Source organism: Cryptosporidium muris, genomic scaffold (assembly GCF_000006515.1).
Source record: "Cryptosporidium muris RN66 scf_1106632373431 genomic scaffold, whole genome shotgun sequence".
NCBI classification, from domain to species: domain Eukaryota; phylum Apicomplexa; class Conoidasida; order Eucoccidiorida; family Cryptosporidiidae; genus Cryptosporidium; species Cryptosporidium muris.
In genome coordinates, this window is record NW_002196573.1 from 577,935 (window position 1) to 592,854 (window position 14,920).

Here is a 14,920-nt window from a genome sequence, read left to right on the forward strand (position 1 = left end):
AGTTATCTTCTTCATAATAAACTCTCCTCATTAACCCCATATATGTTTAAACAGATATCAATACTACTAGCTATATGTAAAAATTTATCTCAAAAAAAATCTATCTATAACTAGAAGAAACTTGGACTTTTTACTATTTTGTCACCTTTAGCCCAGTTCCAAAATATTATAGCGCCTAAAATGGTATTATGTTCCAGTATATAGCGTTAAGTGCAGCAGGTACCTGCAGTCTATAAACCGGGTATTTTGAGATATATAAAGGTGGATGGACTCAGCACATTACTACTTAACCAGTACTAATACTATATAAGTTCACTATTTAGTAAATAAACCAATATCAAAGTTCATATTATAACTATGTTGACATTAAATATTATTATACATCAATATTAACGAGCTAAATTGGGCTTTCTAAGAGTTTTTGTATGAATTTTTATTTACACAATGCTGAAATATAACAAGGAAAACTTATAGATAATTATATGGCTAAAAGTTAGATTATTATCGGATTGAGAAATTTAACTTGACATTGTAGTTTGGATATTATAGAATTTACTGTAACTATTCTTCGCTTCATTTAATTAATAAATATATAGTGATGCGAGTATCTGACTGAATTATACTTTATTGAGTATTATATTCTATTATTATAGGGGACTTTTTATATAGAATTTAACTTCTATTCATTTATTTACAATTAATTATTATTAAATTTTGATTATAATAATAACAAAATAGATTAAAGATTTGGAGATCTTTGAAAATTCAGCTTATAAGGAATACTATGAAATTCAACTTTCAGTAAAAGGCTTTAAAGATTCAGAAAATCTAAAAATATATAAATTTTAATAACTTGCATGTATACATATACATATATTATGATTTCTGAATATTATGCAATTTTAGAAAATTAACAAGTGCATATAAAGCTTATTAATTTAAATAGCTACACCCATCTTGTACTTTTTTTTCAATATTTACTAAAATAACAAGCTATTTAGCTATGTATCCAGTATTTCTAGAATTTTATTATAAATGAAAAGTACATTTCAATTTAATGTCAGTATATAGCTGAACTACAATTGCTTGTAAAAAACTATTTTCTGTGAGATGTTATATACAATATCTCAGTAAAAAAATAATGAATTTTTCAAAATTTTTCAATTGACTAGTTTGATAACTTTATCAAGAATTGTGAGACCTAGAGTATAAGGTAGAAATTTGAAACTGAAATGTTAATATTAATAGTAGTATTTATTTAAGTATAATAAAATAGAAAATAACTATTTTTGTATTCACTAATATATATAGACTTTTTTAATTGATGGTGTAAATAATAAATAATATTGTATTTGGTAAGTATCCAACTTAAAGTCTTAATAAGTTGATTAATGAATCTTAGAATCACTTTTGGATAACACTAATATATATTTAGTTAACTTTTTCACCTTATTTCATGATATAAAAGTAGTATATTTGCAATTAATTTGAATAAATCAAGCTAATATAGTTAATAGGATTACTCTTTTTAAGAATATTAAAGATTTTAATTGATTTATACATTTGCTGTAATTCTGATAGACCCCTAAGTCTTTCAACCAAACTATTACAAATCCAAGTATTAAATTATCTATTATTGGTATTCCGGGTGAATTGAATAATAATCAACCATGTCGTAAAAATTCAAAATACCCAATAAAATAAGGCTTTTTAACTTATAAATCTCACTGATTAATTATATAATTTATCTTATGAAGTCTAAATTCATAACTAAAAATTAGTTAAACTATTATTGGATAGTTTAGGGGAAATATTTTTTGACTAGGAAAGATCTTATTAGACTTAAACTATAAAATAACTATAATATCTGAGTTTATGACTTTAATGACTAAACTTACTGTTTAAAATTTTATAAACTTTTTTTATTTTATTGAATATGATTAATTTAAAATAAAAGGTACTTATATTAGTAATGGATTTATAAGCTAATTTACCACTAAGCTTTCAAAATATAGGGTACAAATGTTAGCTATTAAGAGCAAAAGTCAGTTATATAAATAAAACTAAATATAACAATTATTATAATTAGTTATTACTATCCAATTTAATATAAATGAAAGTATTTATGAACTAGTGTATTTTGGGATATCTAACCTTAATTCTATTATTTACAAATATTTGCTACTAAACTTAATACATGATAAACTACAGCTTCAGTTACAAAATAAAAAAAAAAAATACTTTTGTATTAATTAAATAAATTATAAGTATAAAAAGTTTATCTTTAATTTAATTTTTTAGAAAAAGAAATTATTAAGATTTTTAATTTAAACAAGATATTTTAACTTGTCAAACACTATAAAAAGTACTACTTAGAATATAGAGAACTCTTAAATATAATAGAAATAACTAACTACTAAATTTCTCTTCATTAATATTGATCTTAATATTGCATTCAACTTTGTTACATCATTTTTTAGTTATAAACTAAATAGTATATATATGTATTCATGTACAATATACTATAATTATATTGCAAGTGTAATTGTAGTTTAAATAAATCACCAGGAATTATATCACTTTGAAAAAAAACTCTTTTATGTCTAGCTCATTTTTATTATTTGTTTAATAATTTCCAAGTATTTATATCAAAGTACAATTTAGCTTCAGCTTACACCAATAATAAAATACAACTTTAAATTATTAATCTATTGAGTTATTTCTATAATTCAAATATATTAAATACAATTGAATATATAGGCTAATTTCTAATATTTAATATTTAAAAATAACCTAAATAATCAAATATTTCGTCATAATCTTTAGTTAGGTATAAAAGGGAAACCTAATTAGCATTTAAGTTTCTAAGTAATATGAAATTTTATAAGTTTGATAAGTATAAAAATAATTGGGTTTAAAGTAAAAAGTTTGAGAAATATATAAAACAAGGTAAAATTGATAGAATAAACTTTTAGTTATAAAGTAGCAGACTTAGTCTGTAATTAAAACATACTATTAGTACTTTGTTAAGATATAACTGGAAGTAGCTGATATTTTGTTATTTATCCTGAAATAAAGTATAAAATTTTATTTTTCGGAGTAAATTAATGTAACAAACTTATTACAATAATATCAACAGTTTTCTAGATTGCAAATTATCCTCATTCAAAGTTGACTTTCTCATATAGAGATTAACTATATTAATCTTTGTTAAATAGAGTTTGTATATCATTCAAACTTATCAATTTTAAATTATTATATTTATACTTAAAATAATATTCAATTCATAAAAGTTTTGTAATATTAACTATTAAACAATACTAGTGTATTTTAATATCTTTTTTTTTAATATTAAATGAACTTTCAAAATATATTGGTGAATACATTTTATTATTAAAAAATTCCCAAGTATTTAATAAGAAATTGCCTATTTCAAATTATGTTGTGTTTTATAAAGTACTATAATCTAGATAATCAAAACATAGAAAATTTATTAGATTATTTACCTTCTATAATAGACATTTAAAATTTCACAAAAGTTCAGCTATTTATAAAATCCCGAAATATTAAAATATTTGGTATAACTCATACTAAATATTTTTAAGAGGAATTTATATAGATGGAAATTTGTGCTAAAATTAATAGTAATAATCATAATGAGCTTAGAGTCATTGAAATTGGTAGGAACAATACTCAATCCTTATAAGTTTTGGGAATAAAATAAAAATCCGATTGTTTATTCAGTATTCTACAGTTACAAATTTTTAATATTTTTATAATTTGAAGATATTATCAAAAGTTTATTGCCATGTAGTAAAAAGGTAAATTAAACTAAAATCAAGTTATATTTATATCATTCACGATTTAAATAAAAAGATATATTCATGGTATAAATAATAATTGCTGATACTTTTTATTCCTTAATTATTAAATCGAATAATATAATTCCAATTTTATTGTTATTAAAGAGACAAAAAGTAAATATTTTGTTGGGATCAAGACATTCATATGGGTTATTATTGCATCAGTATATTGTATTCTAATTCAAGTAATATTATTAATATTAACTACAACTTATTAGTCCCAAGAACTAGGTAGTTATTTAGTCTGATTTAAAAATATATTGTTCAACTAAAATGATCAAAGTTTAATGGAGTTAAAAGTTTTGATATTTGATAATATATTTTGTAAAAATAAGTGCAATTAAAATTCTGCTATATTTAAAACAATTAATCAGTAACATTGGTTTAGTGGATCTATCATTCTCCTCACTATTAAATATTGATTCTATAGAGTTGCTAAATATAAAGTCTCGAGGAATACAAATACTATCTTTTTCAAGAAACTCTATTCTCAACCATACACGAATCATTTTCGAAGATTTTAATGTTGAATGAAACTTTTTAAAGTCCCTAATACTGATTTTTAAAGATAATGGATGGTATTATTAATTCAATATGAGTTAGAGTTACTACCTAATAATATGGATATATAATATACATCCATTAATTCTTGAGATGGTATATTAATTTTTTTGTATCTTAATATATCTGTTAATTTCCCATAGTTTCAATTGTTCAAATAATTATATATTATTAAAATATGATTTTCTACTAATAGATTCATAATAATATCAAATATCCATTATATAAAGTTTAATAAGTTGAGTTTTTCAATTTAACATCATTACTATCATATCCCATATAAACAATGATATTAGATAATAGAATTGCCTTTTTCAAAAAAAATTCCATAACTACCTTTTAACATTATATCCCCTAGTCCAATATATTGTGAATAAAAGGTATTTCTAAGCATAAATAAAAGTATTCTAGCAATAGATTTTGTTTTATTGTTAAATTTACCTAATTGACAGAATAAAGAAATACTTTCATAAGAAGATGTTCCCATATCTTCTCTAAAAAAATTTTTGTATGTTCTTATGGTACTTGTTAAACTGAGATTATCTTCATTTAAATTAAGTTTTTGATTATTGTATTTATTTGCTTATTCAGTAGTATAACCTTAACGTGAGAATTAGGAATATTTTCTGCCTGATATTTCTCTAGATTAGTAATGATAATTCCTTTTAGATAACATTAAGACATATAAGTTCAATACTATGTTTAAAATGTTCAAACTCTATCAATGAACTTAGTATACTTTTTGAGTACTTTAGATACCCTCAAAATATCATAAATCAAAAAAATTGACTTATTTTTCAATATGTTTCCATTGGTAATATTAGTATATTCTTTATAAGTTAATTACAACAAAGATCTTTTAGGTGTAGAAAATAATTTTAAACTACTAATTTCAGCTGTGACTAATTTTGTTCCTTTCAAATTGAGTAGAATACTCTTTATCTTATCTAGAACTATTATTAAAGAACTATCAAGAGCTAAAATATAAATATTTAAGTTCCCAGTATCTTCAAGAGCTAACTCCACATTTGTAAATGTAGCAAGCACCAATTTTTGATGTAAGCTAAGTATATATCCCCTAACTATAGCCTTACATAAACTTAACAAATCTAATGCTAATGATTGATCCTATCGTTGGGAGTAAGGATTGTTTTAATTACAGCCCTAGTTGAGTAACTCTAAGCTTCTTTTACTAAAAAGAGACACGGTCATTACATAGTTTTTATAAGTTTTCAAGTAGTATAAGCTTTGAATCAATGTAAATAATTGGTCATTTGTTGTTTATATTCCATTTTTCATTAATTACCAATTTCAAATCAAACCTTGGTATGAAGGGATTAGTTTAAATAGGTTCAAAATTGTATCTACTTTATAATTCCTTATCTTCATTTAAAGAGGATATCTAATATTGAAAAATGAGTATTTTAGGAACTTTGAATGATAATATCTAGAAGATTGATTCTTTTGTGGTAAACTACTCCAGTATTAATTTCCTATTGAAAATAGAAGAACAATAAAATTCCATTTTAATATATTCTTATTTAATATCTTTATATCACTCTTTAGAACTCTTTTAACTATTCAGTTTGCCTTAATGGTATCTTCCAAAGCCATTTCACTATTAAGTAACCAATTCCTTACTAATCTCCCAGTCACTGTTGATACATATTGAACAGGTGTCTCCAGAAATATCTAATTAGAAATAACTTTAGACTCAGTAAATAAATCTTTGCAAGAAGTTGCATCTTGTAATATAAAAGGGAAATAATCTTGAATAACATTAACCAAATTCTTAATTATTTTTATTATTAATCCATTTGACATTATAATGAATAAGCATAAAAGTATATGGATAATATATAAGACCTTCTCTATTAACTTCACATTTAGAATTCTTGACTATTTCAGAATTTTTCTTTATAGGTACATTTTAATATATGGTTTATTTAGTGAAAAGTTTCAAATGGAATACCTTTACTAACTGAATGATTACATCAAATATAACAAATTCATCTTTTTTATAATAATTATCTGTTCTATTTGTGTAATAATCGACATAATTGATGTTTAAGTTCCTATTAGGAATATCATTATATTTAGAATCAAATGAAGATAATAAGTCTTGCTAGAATATATTTCCGATCAAATGGATATCTATTATATAACAAATTTCCCTGACTTTTTTATATCACAATTACATGATTTTTTTTACTTAATAGATAAAGAGAATAAATCTTCACCTTTAGTTAAGATATATTTCACAATGGTATCTTGTAATTTATCAAGATTTTGAGAATCTGATATTATTAGTACAAATATTATCTGAGGTATAATAGATATTATAAAAATCAACAGCCTGGTATACAAAATTCTTTTTATTAAACAATTTACTAAAATTCCTAGTTCCTAAAATTCTAGATAATGAAGTCTACCACTAGGAGATAATATTTAACTTAATAAGTTTAATAACTGAAATTTGTGTATATTTCCTTTATTAGAAATCTCCTCAGTTATCTCTTGTTTAATTATATCTAAATTAATATTACAAAAATTAAAATGAGTAAATAATTCTATGAAATCATTAAATATAGAATGTATATATTGAGATAGAACGTTAAAGTAAAAAATACTGTAATCAATGGCCATTCTACTGTAGGAAAATCCATCATATAATTGTAATTTGTTATAAAATTCTCTGATTATCTAAACATTTATATTCAAAATTATGTTCATTGAAAAAGATAGCATTTTCTATAGCTTTTGGGAAGTGGTACAGTTCCCTAGGTGTATGAATACCTACTCCGATCACCAGGCTTAAGACTTCATTTTCTGTACGTTCATTATTTGATATCAATAGTACTTTCATTTTACTAAACAATATCAAAATTCGATAAAGCTTTGGATTAGAGTAAAGTCTTACTATCTCGTCATCTTTTATCTGAAATATCTTCAAAATATTTAACTGATTATTTTGTAGAAAACTCATTGTACAGTGTGAAGTGTTCTTTATTATACAGTATACTAATTAAAAGTACTAACTATGACAAATATATAATTATATAATTCATAATAGGTGTTTATTTTAATTTTATTTATGATATTTATTTTTGTTAAATGTCACACTACGCTATAATGTTAAATAAGCAATAAAGTAGTGTTCAGACCCAGGTTCTAAATATTGCACCTTATTACATCTAATGTTAACATTTTATTTCTTTCTATTTTAGATGTGCAAACTAACAATTCATCTACTAATCTACTACGACTATTATTCCCTATTAGATTTAATTTATCGCATGCATGAATATTTAGAAATTTATTAGATTTCTAACTAGATATATCTCTAGTAATTTGATTAAACAAAAACTAGTAAATTCTTATTTTGTATATCACAACACAGCAATAAAAATGAACTGTAGCTATTTTTTTCCTATTGTTAAATAATCTACTAAAAATCAACTGAAATTAAGTACTAATTACCATTTCTAAATATCAATGTTTCAATTTTACAAGTTACTCTAATATTACCACTTACTTTCTACTATATGAATGTTAATTCACACGAAATAATAACTGAATTATTGAAAAGGTTTTGTTCAATAAGAAAATTAAGGTTATCTAGACCAAAATAGCAATAATATTTCAATTAGATCATTGGTATTGATATTTTAGGAAAAGATTCATCTCTTGATAATTTATAAATAGGTGAAATATGCTTAAAAGAAGGAGGAAGTTTAGTTATCTCAATACCACCTTGTTTCTCTGAATCAACCTGTGATCTTAATTCAACAAGAATACATGGAGAAGTCCAACAGCTATCATAAAAGTTCATAAAGTCATCATATTTGAGTGATTTTAATAAATTGATTTTTACATTTCGATGATCAAATTGAAAAGATTTCTCATTTATTTCTTTAATATATACTGTGATTTCATCATATATACTTTTAGGCCAAGATGAGTACTTTTGAATTTCAGAATCTAAATATGTATTGAATAGTTCCTTTGTAAATTTTTCACGAACTTCACCTGAAATAACCTTATTGAATTGGAAATCTAAAAGTTCTTTCAGAATAAAAGAATTCATATATTCAGATGATTGGATATAATAACCAAAAACTTGAACTGGACAAGTCATCATCTGTAAAGAATTTGCAACATATACAAGTTGCTTTTTAGTTCTTAGTTCATGAAAAACTTCAGAAGATAAAAATGAATCCAAAATATTTATTTTAATTTGTGTCTCATTGCTTGAAGCTCCAATTTGGTAAAGACAAAGCCAAGAACCATTCCTATCGGTCTCATTCTGTAGAATTTGATCAATATAAATATTTTCATTAAGAAGAATAGTACTGAAAGGCTCTACTTTATGACTTTTAATATTACATTCATGAGCTTGTTTATATTTAATAATATTCATATAATTATCCATTACAATCTCAGTAGCCATGTTATCAGTTAAATTTCCCAAAATTAAGCCTTCAAGATTGCTAGATGCTAGAAAATGTTTATACAAAATAATAAATTCTTGGTAAGTAAAAATCTTTAGAATCCCCAGTAGTTCTTTTCTAGAAAATGCAGTTGGAATTATTGCTTCTGAGGCTTTATCTATAGCTAGTGGATATAACTTGGATTGAAGTATCTTATTAGTCCATTGTCTATCTATAATAATGACTGCTTCATTGTATTCTCTCTCTGTAATTATATTTTCATAGAGCAGATTAAGTACTAGATTCATTAAAACATGTACTTTATGAGAAAAACCAGAAACTTGAAGAGCAAGTACATTGTGTCTAGCATTAAAACTACATTTAAAAGAAAGAGATGCAGCTGCAATATCAGATTTATATTGATGCATAGTTCTTCTAATAGTTTCTTCTAAAATATTTCCAAATACTTGAAATACTAAAGTGTATGGGAGATTATCGAACTCAGTGAGAAATTTAGCTTTATCTTCAAGTTCAATACATGCAATATTAGTAGCTAAAATTCTGAAATTAATAACACTTTGAGGTAAACCAAAGACTGTATCTGATTTAAACCATATTTTCGGTGCTGGAAACCCCCGTAATTCAGATTTATATTTGTCAAAATTAAGTAGATAAGGAAGTCTATCAAAATCATTAATTCCAGGAGTCTGTTCATTATATATAGTAAAATCTGTCGATATAAATGGATTTCTCTTTGGTAACTCCAATCCAAGTTGTCTAGCATTTTCTACTGATGCACTATCAATAATATGTTTCATTGAATCATCAAATTCAGTTACCTTATATTTTACATTATAGTGATGCTCAATTTCAAAAAATTCCGGTTCTTTTTCATATTCAGACTTAATATCGGGAGCTATTAAATAAATATAGAAATTCTCCTTATTCATATATTTTAAAATCTCAAAGACATGATTATTATTAAATTCCTCAACAACCCAATTGGTAGTCATTATATCTTTAAGTGCACATCTGTATTTTAAAAGATTTATTGGTATTGAGAATAATGTGGAAACCGGAAGTTTTACAGAATACATAAAATCTGCCTCACATAAATGAATGAATTCTTCAACTAAATCTGGTATAATTGGATTAGCTTTAAATAGTTCAACAAAATTCAAGATAATCTCGACAACAAGACAAATATCTTTATAACCATCCTCAGTCAAAATTACAGTAAATTGAGCCATAGCAAATGCTTCATCATTATCTATTATTAAAAATGACACATTAGTAGCCAAACTCCTATCTCTCAAAGCTGAGAATATACTTCCTTCACCTTGGTTATCTATAATATGGCTAATATAAGAAGCTGCAGAGCTATTACAATAGGGAACTATACTAGGCATTGGAAATATTAAACTTAATTTCCTATCTTGCTTATGGGGAATAACTTTAGCTATCTTACCAATAACTGTATCTTTAGTATAAGGGGGATTTTCATGATATAACTTTATATAATCAATTGTTTTGACCTTTTTATTTTGTATTCCAGAAAAATATTCTACTGCATATTCTTCAAGCTTGTACAGATTCTCATTTCCATATAATAAAGCACACATTATATTACTACTATAATATTTTTCATAAAATTTCAGCAACTCTTCATAAACATTAATGTTTTTGTACTTCGGGATAGTTTCTAATGTTTCCTTATTTCCAGTTGTAAATTTGTGGACGGGATGAGATTCTACAGCAAATTTCCCACTCATATGATATTTCACTCTATCATCATCATAATATTTAAGTTGAAATTCATTTTGAATTGCATTAACTTCCTTTTCAGCCATACTTGGGGAAATAATTGGGCAAATAAAGAAACTAGAGAAACGATCTAAAGCTCCTTTAAAAGCTTCATTCTTTACTTCAAAGTAGTACGTAGTATATCCTCTTGTTGTATAACCTTGCCTATGACCTCCATTTTCAGTTATATAAGTTTTATAATCAGTTGCATCTGGATACTTTTTAGTACCACAGAATAGCATATGTTCTAGGAAGTGAGCTAAACCATCAAGGTTTTCCGGAGATTGCATAGCCCCAGCCTTTACAGATAAGCAACACCCACTCATTTTAGATTCAGGATCTGATACTAGAAAAACTGTTAATTCATTTTTTAAGATTAATCCTCGAAATTTACGATCATCACTTTTAGGAAGTCTAAAATTTGTTTCTCTCTCAATAATTGAAGATTCAATAAGATTTGACATCAGTACCAAAATCACCTTTAAGTATGAAATGTCAAAAGTTAATAATAAATATAGTTAACTAAAATACCACTATACAGAATATTTTTCAAACTAAAAGCTACAGCATATTCTAATTTCTTGTCAACAACTTGCATTATAATAAATAGATGAAAAGGTATATCCCGCTCCACATGTATTTCTAGATCCCACTAATTGATTAGAGAATTATGCCAACCAATTGGAATGTAACACATTCACAAATGATGACCTAGATTCTGGATGTTTACAAAGCATAGAACACAATAGATCCTTAAGCTTAGTTGATATATCACATTTTAGATTCTCTGAGTATAAAGGAATCTCTATATGTTCATCCAAATTACATAATGCTAACTGATATTGTAAAGGTGACTTATTCTTCCAAATATTATATAAAGGAGAGTAACCGAATACTATGGTATGTAATAAACATCCTAAACTCCAAATTTCACGTTTTTCAGCGTTGTATCCGAGTTTACTATTATTTAGAAAACACATAAAACATTCAGGAGGCAAGTTACAATGAGTTCCATATGCATCCTTTAATGTCAAAGAGGTTGATAAAATCTGAGCCTCACCTAAATCAATAAACATAAGCCTTAAATGGTCATCTTTTGACTTATCAAAAGGAAGGAAACATAAGTTCTCTAGTTTGATATCTTTATGTACAAGACGGTACTTTTCATATAAAGTATAGGCTATATATACAGTTTGCTTAAAAATATTTGCAATGTAACTTTCAGTAAAAAACCTTGCAAATATATTATTAGGAATCCACTTGTATGTATGATTATCAAATAACATAAGTGGTCCTTCTAATTTTGGAAATAGTAGACCTATACAGGTATCCAAAGATTCAAATACTTTATTTTCTTTATTAAACTTAACTCCAATAATACAAATGAGTGGTATAATTGAGATATTACAACTAAAATTCTCTTTATGATACTCATCTCCATCAATTATAATAGATGTAATCCACTTTTTATTATTTTGACAATAGTATTCACTAGTCATCCTAATATTGTTGTCACTTTGCACTGTATAATGGATATTTATCGTATAAATTACGCGACTCTCCAATATAGTGTCTGTTTCATTATCTTCAGTATTAAAGTACTCTTCATCATCTTCATCAGGAATACGCAACGCTGCTGCAAAACTATCTAATTCGCTACGCGAGTACCACTTTAATATAAATTCATTGTTCTCATCTTCTTCTAGTTTTGTACACACTAAGTATACCCTTGGAGCTATTTGTTTCTTAATATTTAGCCTCGGAGGTAGATTCATCATCTTAGTAATATGGGACTCCTCATTTAGGGATGCACTCTTTGATGTAGACATTTTCAAGAATGTTTACATTTAATAGGATCTAAAAATGATAAATACAGAAATTCCAGTGACTTAACACCTTAAATCTCCTTTACTATTATACTCACTTAATAATAAGAGAGATTTCTAAATGATTCATGCATACTTTATTATCTTCTTAGCAGAAGTAGAAAATATAAAATAATAGGCGCTTAAATGCGCCAAAATAGGTACCGTGTATTTATTCTAATAGTACTTTATTAACACACCACGTCTCAATCTTGCTCCAACTTTTTAGTGATGTGTGGTAGTAGGGGTTAAAAATATTGAACCTAGATCAACTTGAAAGTTCATAAAAAGACGTTTAGAAACAATAATTAAGGTCAAATGGTAAGTTTTATAATACTAAGGAAGGGGTGAATAATTGCTAATTATAGCTCGATATATTCTAATATAAAGACTGAAGTTACATAAAAATTTATAAATATAATTAATCGACTTATTTATTATTTTTATATATAGTTTCAGGTAAGACCAGGCGTAACAAGTTTGTTAAAGGATGGAAGCAGAGCATTCTCAGGTTTGGATGAAGCTGTATTACGTAATATTGAAGCTTGTATAAATCTTTGTGAAATAACAGAAACTTCTTATGGACCAAGAAGTATGAATAAACTTATTGTTAATCATATTGGGAAACATTTCATTACAAGTGATGTAACTACAATTGTAGAAGAGCTGGAAATTCAACATCCAGCAGTCAAAATGATTGTAATGGCTTGTAAAAGGCAATCTGAGGAATATGGTGATGGGACAAATACAGTTTTGATTTTATGTGGAGAATTACTTAAAAATGCTGCAAAATTACTAACAATAAATGGTTTACATCCAATGGACATAATTAAGGGATATGAAATGGCTTTAGAAAAGGTGACTAAATTTATGGAATCCTTAGTTTGTTTTAAGATAGAGAATTTTAAAGATAAAAGTGAAATATACAAGTCTGTGTTTCCAATTGTAACAACTAAACATCATGGGTATAATGAATTATTATCTGATTTAATTAGTGAAGCTTGTGCAGATGTAATGCCTGATGATACTGAGAGGATTCGTGATTTTCAAGTAGATAATGTTCGTATAGTTAAGCTTCTTGGAGGTTCTCCTATGCAGTCATTCACATTATCTGGTATGATAATTAGTAAAGAACCATCTGGGACAGTAAGATCTATAAATAATCAGTGTAATGTAATGGTCTTAGGTTGTGGATTAGAAATGACAGGAACTGAGGCTAAAGGTACAGTAGTATTAAAGAATGCTGATGAATTACTGAATTTCACAAGAGATGAGGAACAATTGATGGAGAATCTTATTAAAGATATAAAAGTAAGTGGAAATGTAGATGTCATTATTACTGGAGGACCTATTTCTGATATAGCTCAACATTTCTGTAACAAATATAATATATTAACACTAAGAGTCATGTCTAAGTGGGAATTAAGAAGGATTTGTCGTAGTTTAGGAGCTGTTGCAATGGTACGTCTAGGTATACCTCTTCCTGAGGAAGTGGGTAGATCTAAATCTATAAATGTACAAGAAATAGGTTCCAAAAAAGTCACAATAATTAATGCTTTAAATAAAAAAGTTACTTCGATTGTATTACGTGGCTCTACTCAAAGTTTGTTAGATGAAATGGAGAGATGTGTCTTAAATGCTGTTTCTTGTGTTAAATCTAGTACAAAGGACAATAGATTTATCCCTGGAGGTGGTGCTACAGCAATTGAGATATCTAGAAGATTGAGGTTAACAAATATTGATAATGAGAATAATATTAAATTATCACATATTAGCTTGGAGGGGTATGCTATTGAAAAATATGCAGAATCATTAGAAGTATTTCCAAAATTATTGGCCCAAAATACAGGTCTAAGTCCTACTGATATACTAGCTTCACTATATTCCATACATCAAAATGAAACAAATAGTAAAATTGGAATTAATCTCTTGCATTCTAGTGGGACTAGTCCATTGATGGACTGCTTAAATAATAAAGAAAATTGCATTATGATTGATCACTTACAAACAATTGTATCAGCATTCAAACTAGCTACAGATGCTGCCACTACTATATTGAGTATTGATGAAATAATCATAGCTAAACCTGCTGGAGGCCCTAAACCACCCTCATCTACGAATAATAATGATGAAGATTAATATTCAAATTATTACTACCCCTTACTTAGACTCCTTAGAGTTTTATATCTGCTAGAATTCACGCTAATTACTTAACTTTGTTGTTTATTATTTATATACCTATCTAATATGGTTAGATATGGGATCTTTATTAATGTATACATTGGGTTTTAAGATTTAATCTGACCAAATTCAGCCTTGCTAATATTTTAAACTCTTTTCAAATTTTTAGATAAACTACTCTAGTGACACTTCACAAGATTAGGTTCACGTTTATGGC

General features: G+C 25.9%; 3 protein-coding genes across 3 annotated transcripts, besides 15 other annotated features; 1 reads left to right on the forward strand and 2 right to left on the reverse strand.

The window, feature by feature from the left end:
- Positions 1–685: 685 nt before the first annotated feature.
- Positions 686–730: a sequence feature (AT_rich).
- A 99-nt stretch (positions 731–829) lies between these two features.
- Positions 830–852: a sequence feature (AT_rich).
- A 383-nt stretch (positions 853–1,235) lies between these two features.
- Positions 1,236–1,291: a sequence feature (AT_rich).
- A 609-nt stretch (positions 1,292–1,900) lies between these two features.
- Positions 1,901–1,956: a sequence feature (AT_rich).
- Positions 1,957–2,049: 93 nt separating this feature from the next.
- Positions 2,050–2,088: a sequence feature (AT_rich).
- A 133-nt stretch (positions 2,089–2,221) lies between these two features.
- Positions 2,222–2,332: a sequence feature (AT_rich).
- A 346-nt stretch (positions 2,333–2,678) lies between these two features.
- Positions 2,679–2,792: a sequence feature (AT_rich).
- A 451-nt stretch (positions 2,793–3,243) lies between these two features.
- Positions 3,244–3,357: a sequence feature (AT_rich).
- Positions 3,358–3,758: 401 nt separating this feature from the next.
- Positions 3,759–3,782: a sequence feature (AT_rich).
- Positions 3,783–4,579: 797 nt separating this feature from the next.
- Positions 4,580–4,604: a sequence feature (AT_rich).
- A 1,612-nt stretch (positions 4,605–6,216) lies between these two features.
- Positions 6,217–6,237: a sequence feature (AT_rich).
- A 707-nt stretch (positions 6,238–6,944) lies between these two features.
- Positions 6,945–6,982: a sequence feature (AT_rich).
- Positions 6,983–7,469: 487 nt separating this feature from the next.
- Positions 7,470–7,533: a sequence feature (AT_rich).
- Positions 7,534–8,070: 537 nt separating this feature from the next.
- CMU_009450 (insulinase, putative) lies at positions 8,071–11,121 on the reverse strand (the record flags this gene model as incomplete). Its single annotated transcript, XM_002140766.1, has 1 exon — positions 8,071–11,121. One exon carries the CDS (start codon positions 11,119–11,121, stop codon positions 8,071–8,073), a length of 3,051 nt encoding a protein of 1,016 aa, XP_002140802.1.
- Positions 8,824–8,852: a sequence feature (AT_rich).
- Positions 11,122–11,325: 204 nt separating the features above from the next.
- On the reverse strand, positions 11,326–12,486 carry CMU_009460 (uncharacterized protein; the record flags this gene model as incomplete). Its single annotated transcript, XM_002140767.1, has 1 exon — positions 11,326–12,486. The coding sequence occupies one exon, from the start codon at positions 12,484–12,486 to the stop codon at positions 11,326–11,328; it is 1,161 nt and encodes a 386-aa protein (XP_002140803.1).
- Positions 12,487–12,753: 267 nt separating this feature from the next.
- On the forward strand, positions 12,754–14,661 carry CMU_009470 (TCP-1/cpn60 chaperonin family protein; the record flags this gene model as incomplete). The annotated part of the gene is made up of 3 exons (XM_002140768.1): positions 12,754–12,763; positions 12,836–12,843; positions 12,982–14,661. 3 exons carry the CDS (start codon positions 12,754–12,756, stop codon positions 14,659–14,661), a joined length of 1,698 nt encoding a protein of 565 aa, XP_002140804.1.
- Positions 12,924–12,974: a sequence feature (AT_rich).
- Positions 14,662–14,920: the final 259 nt, after the last annotated feature.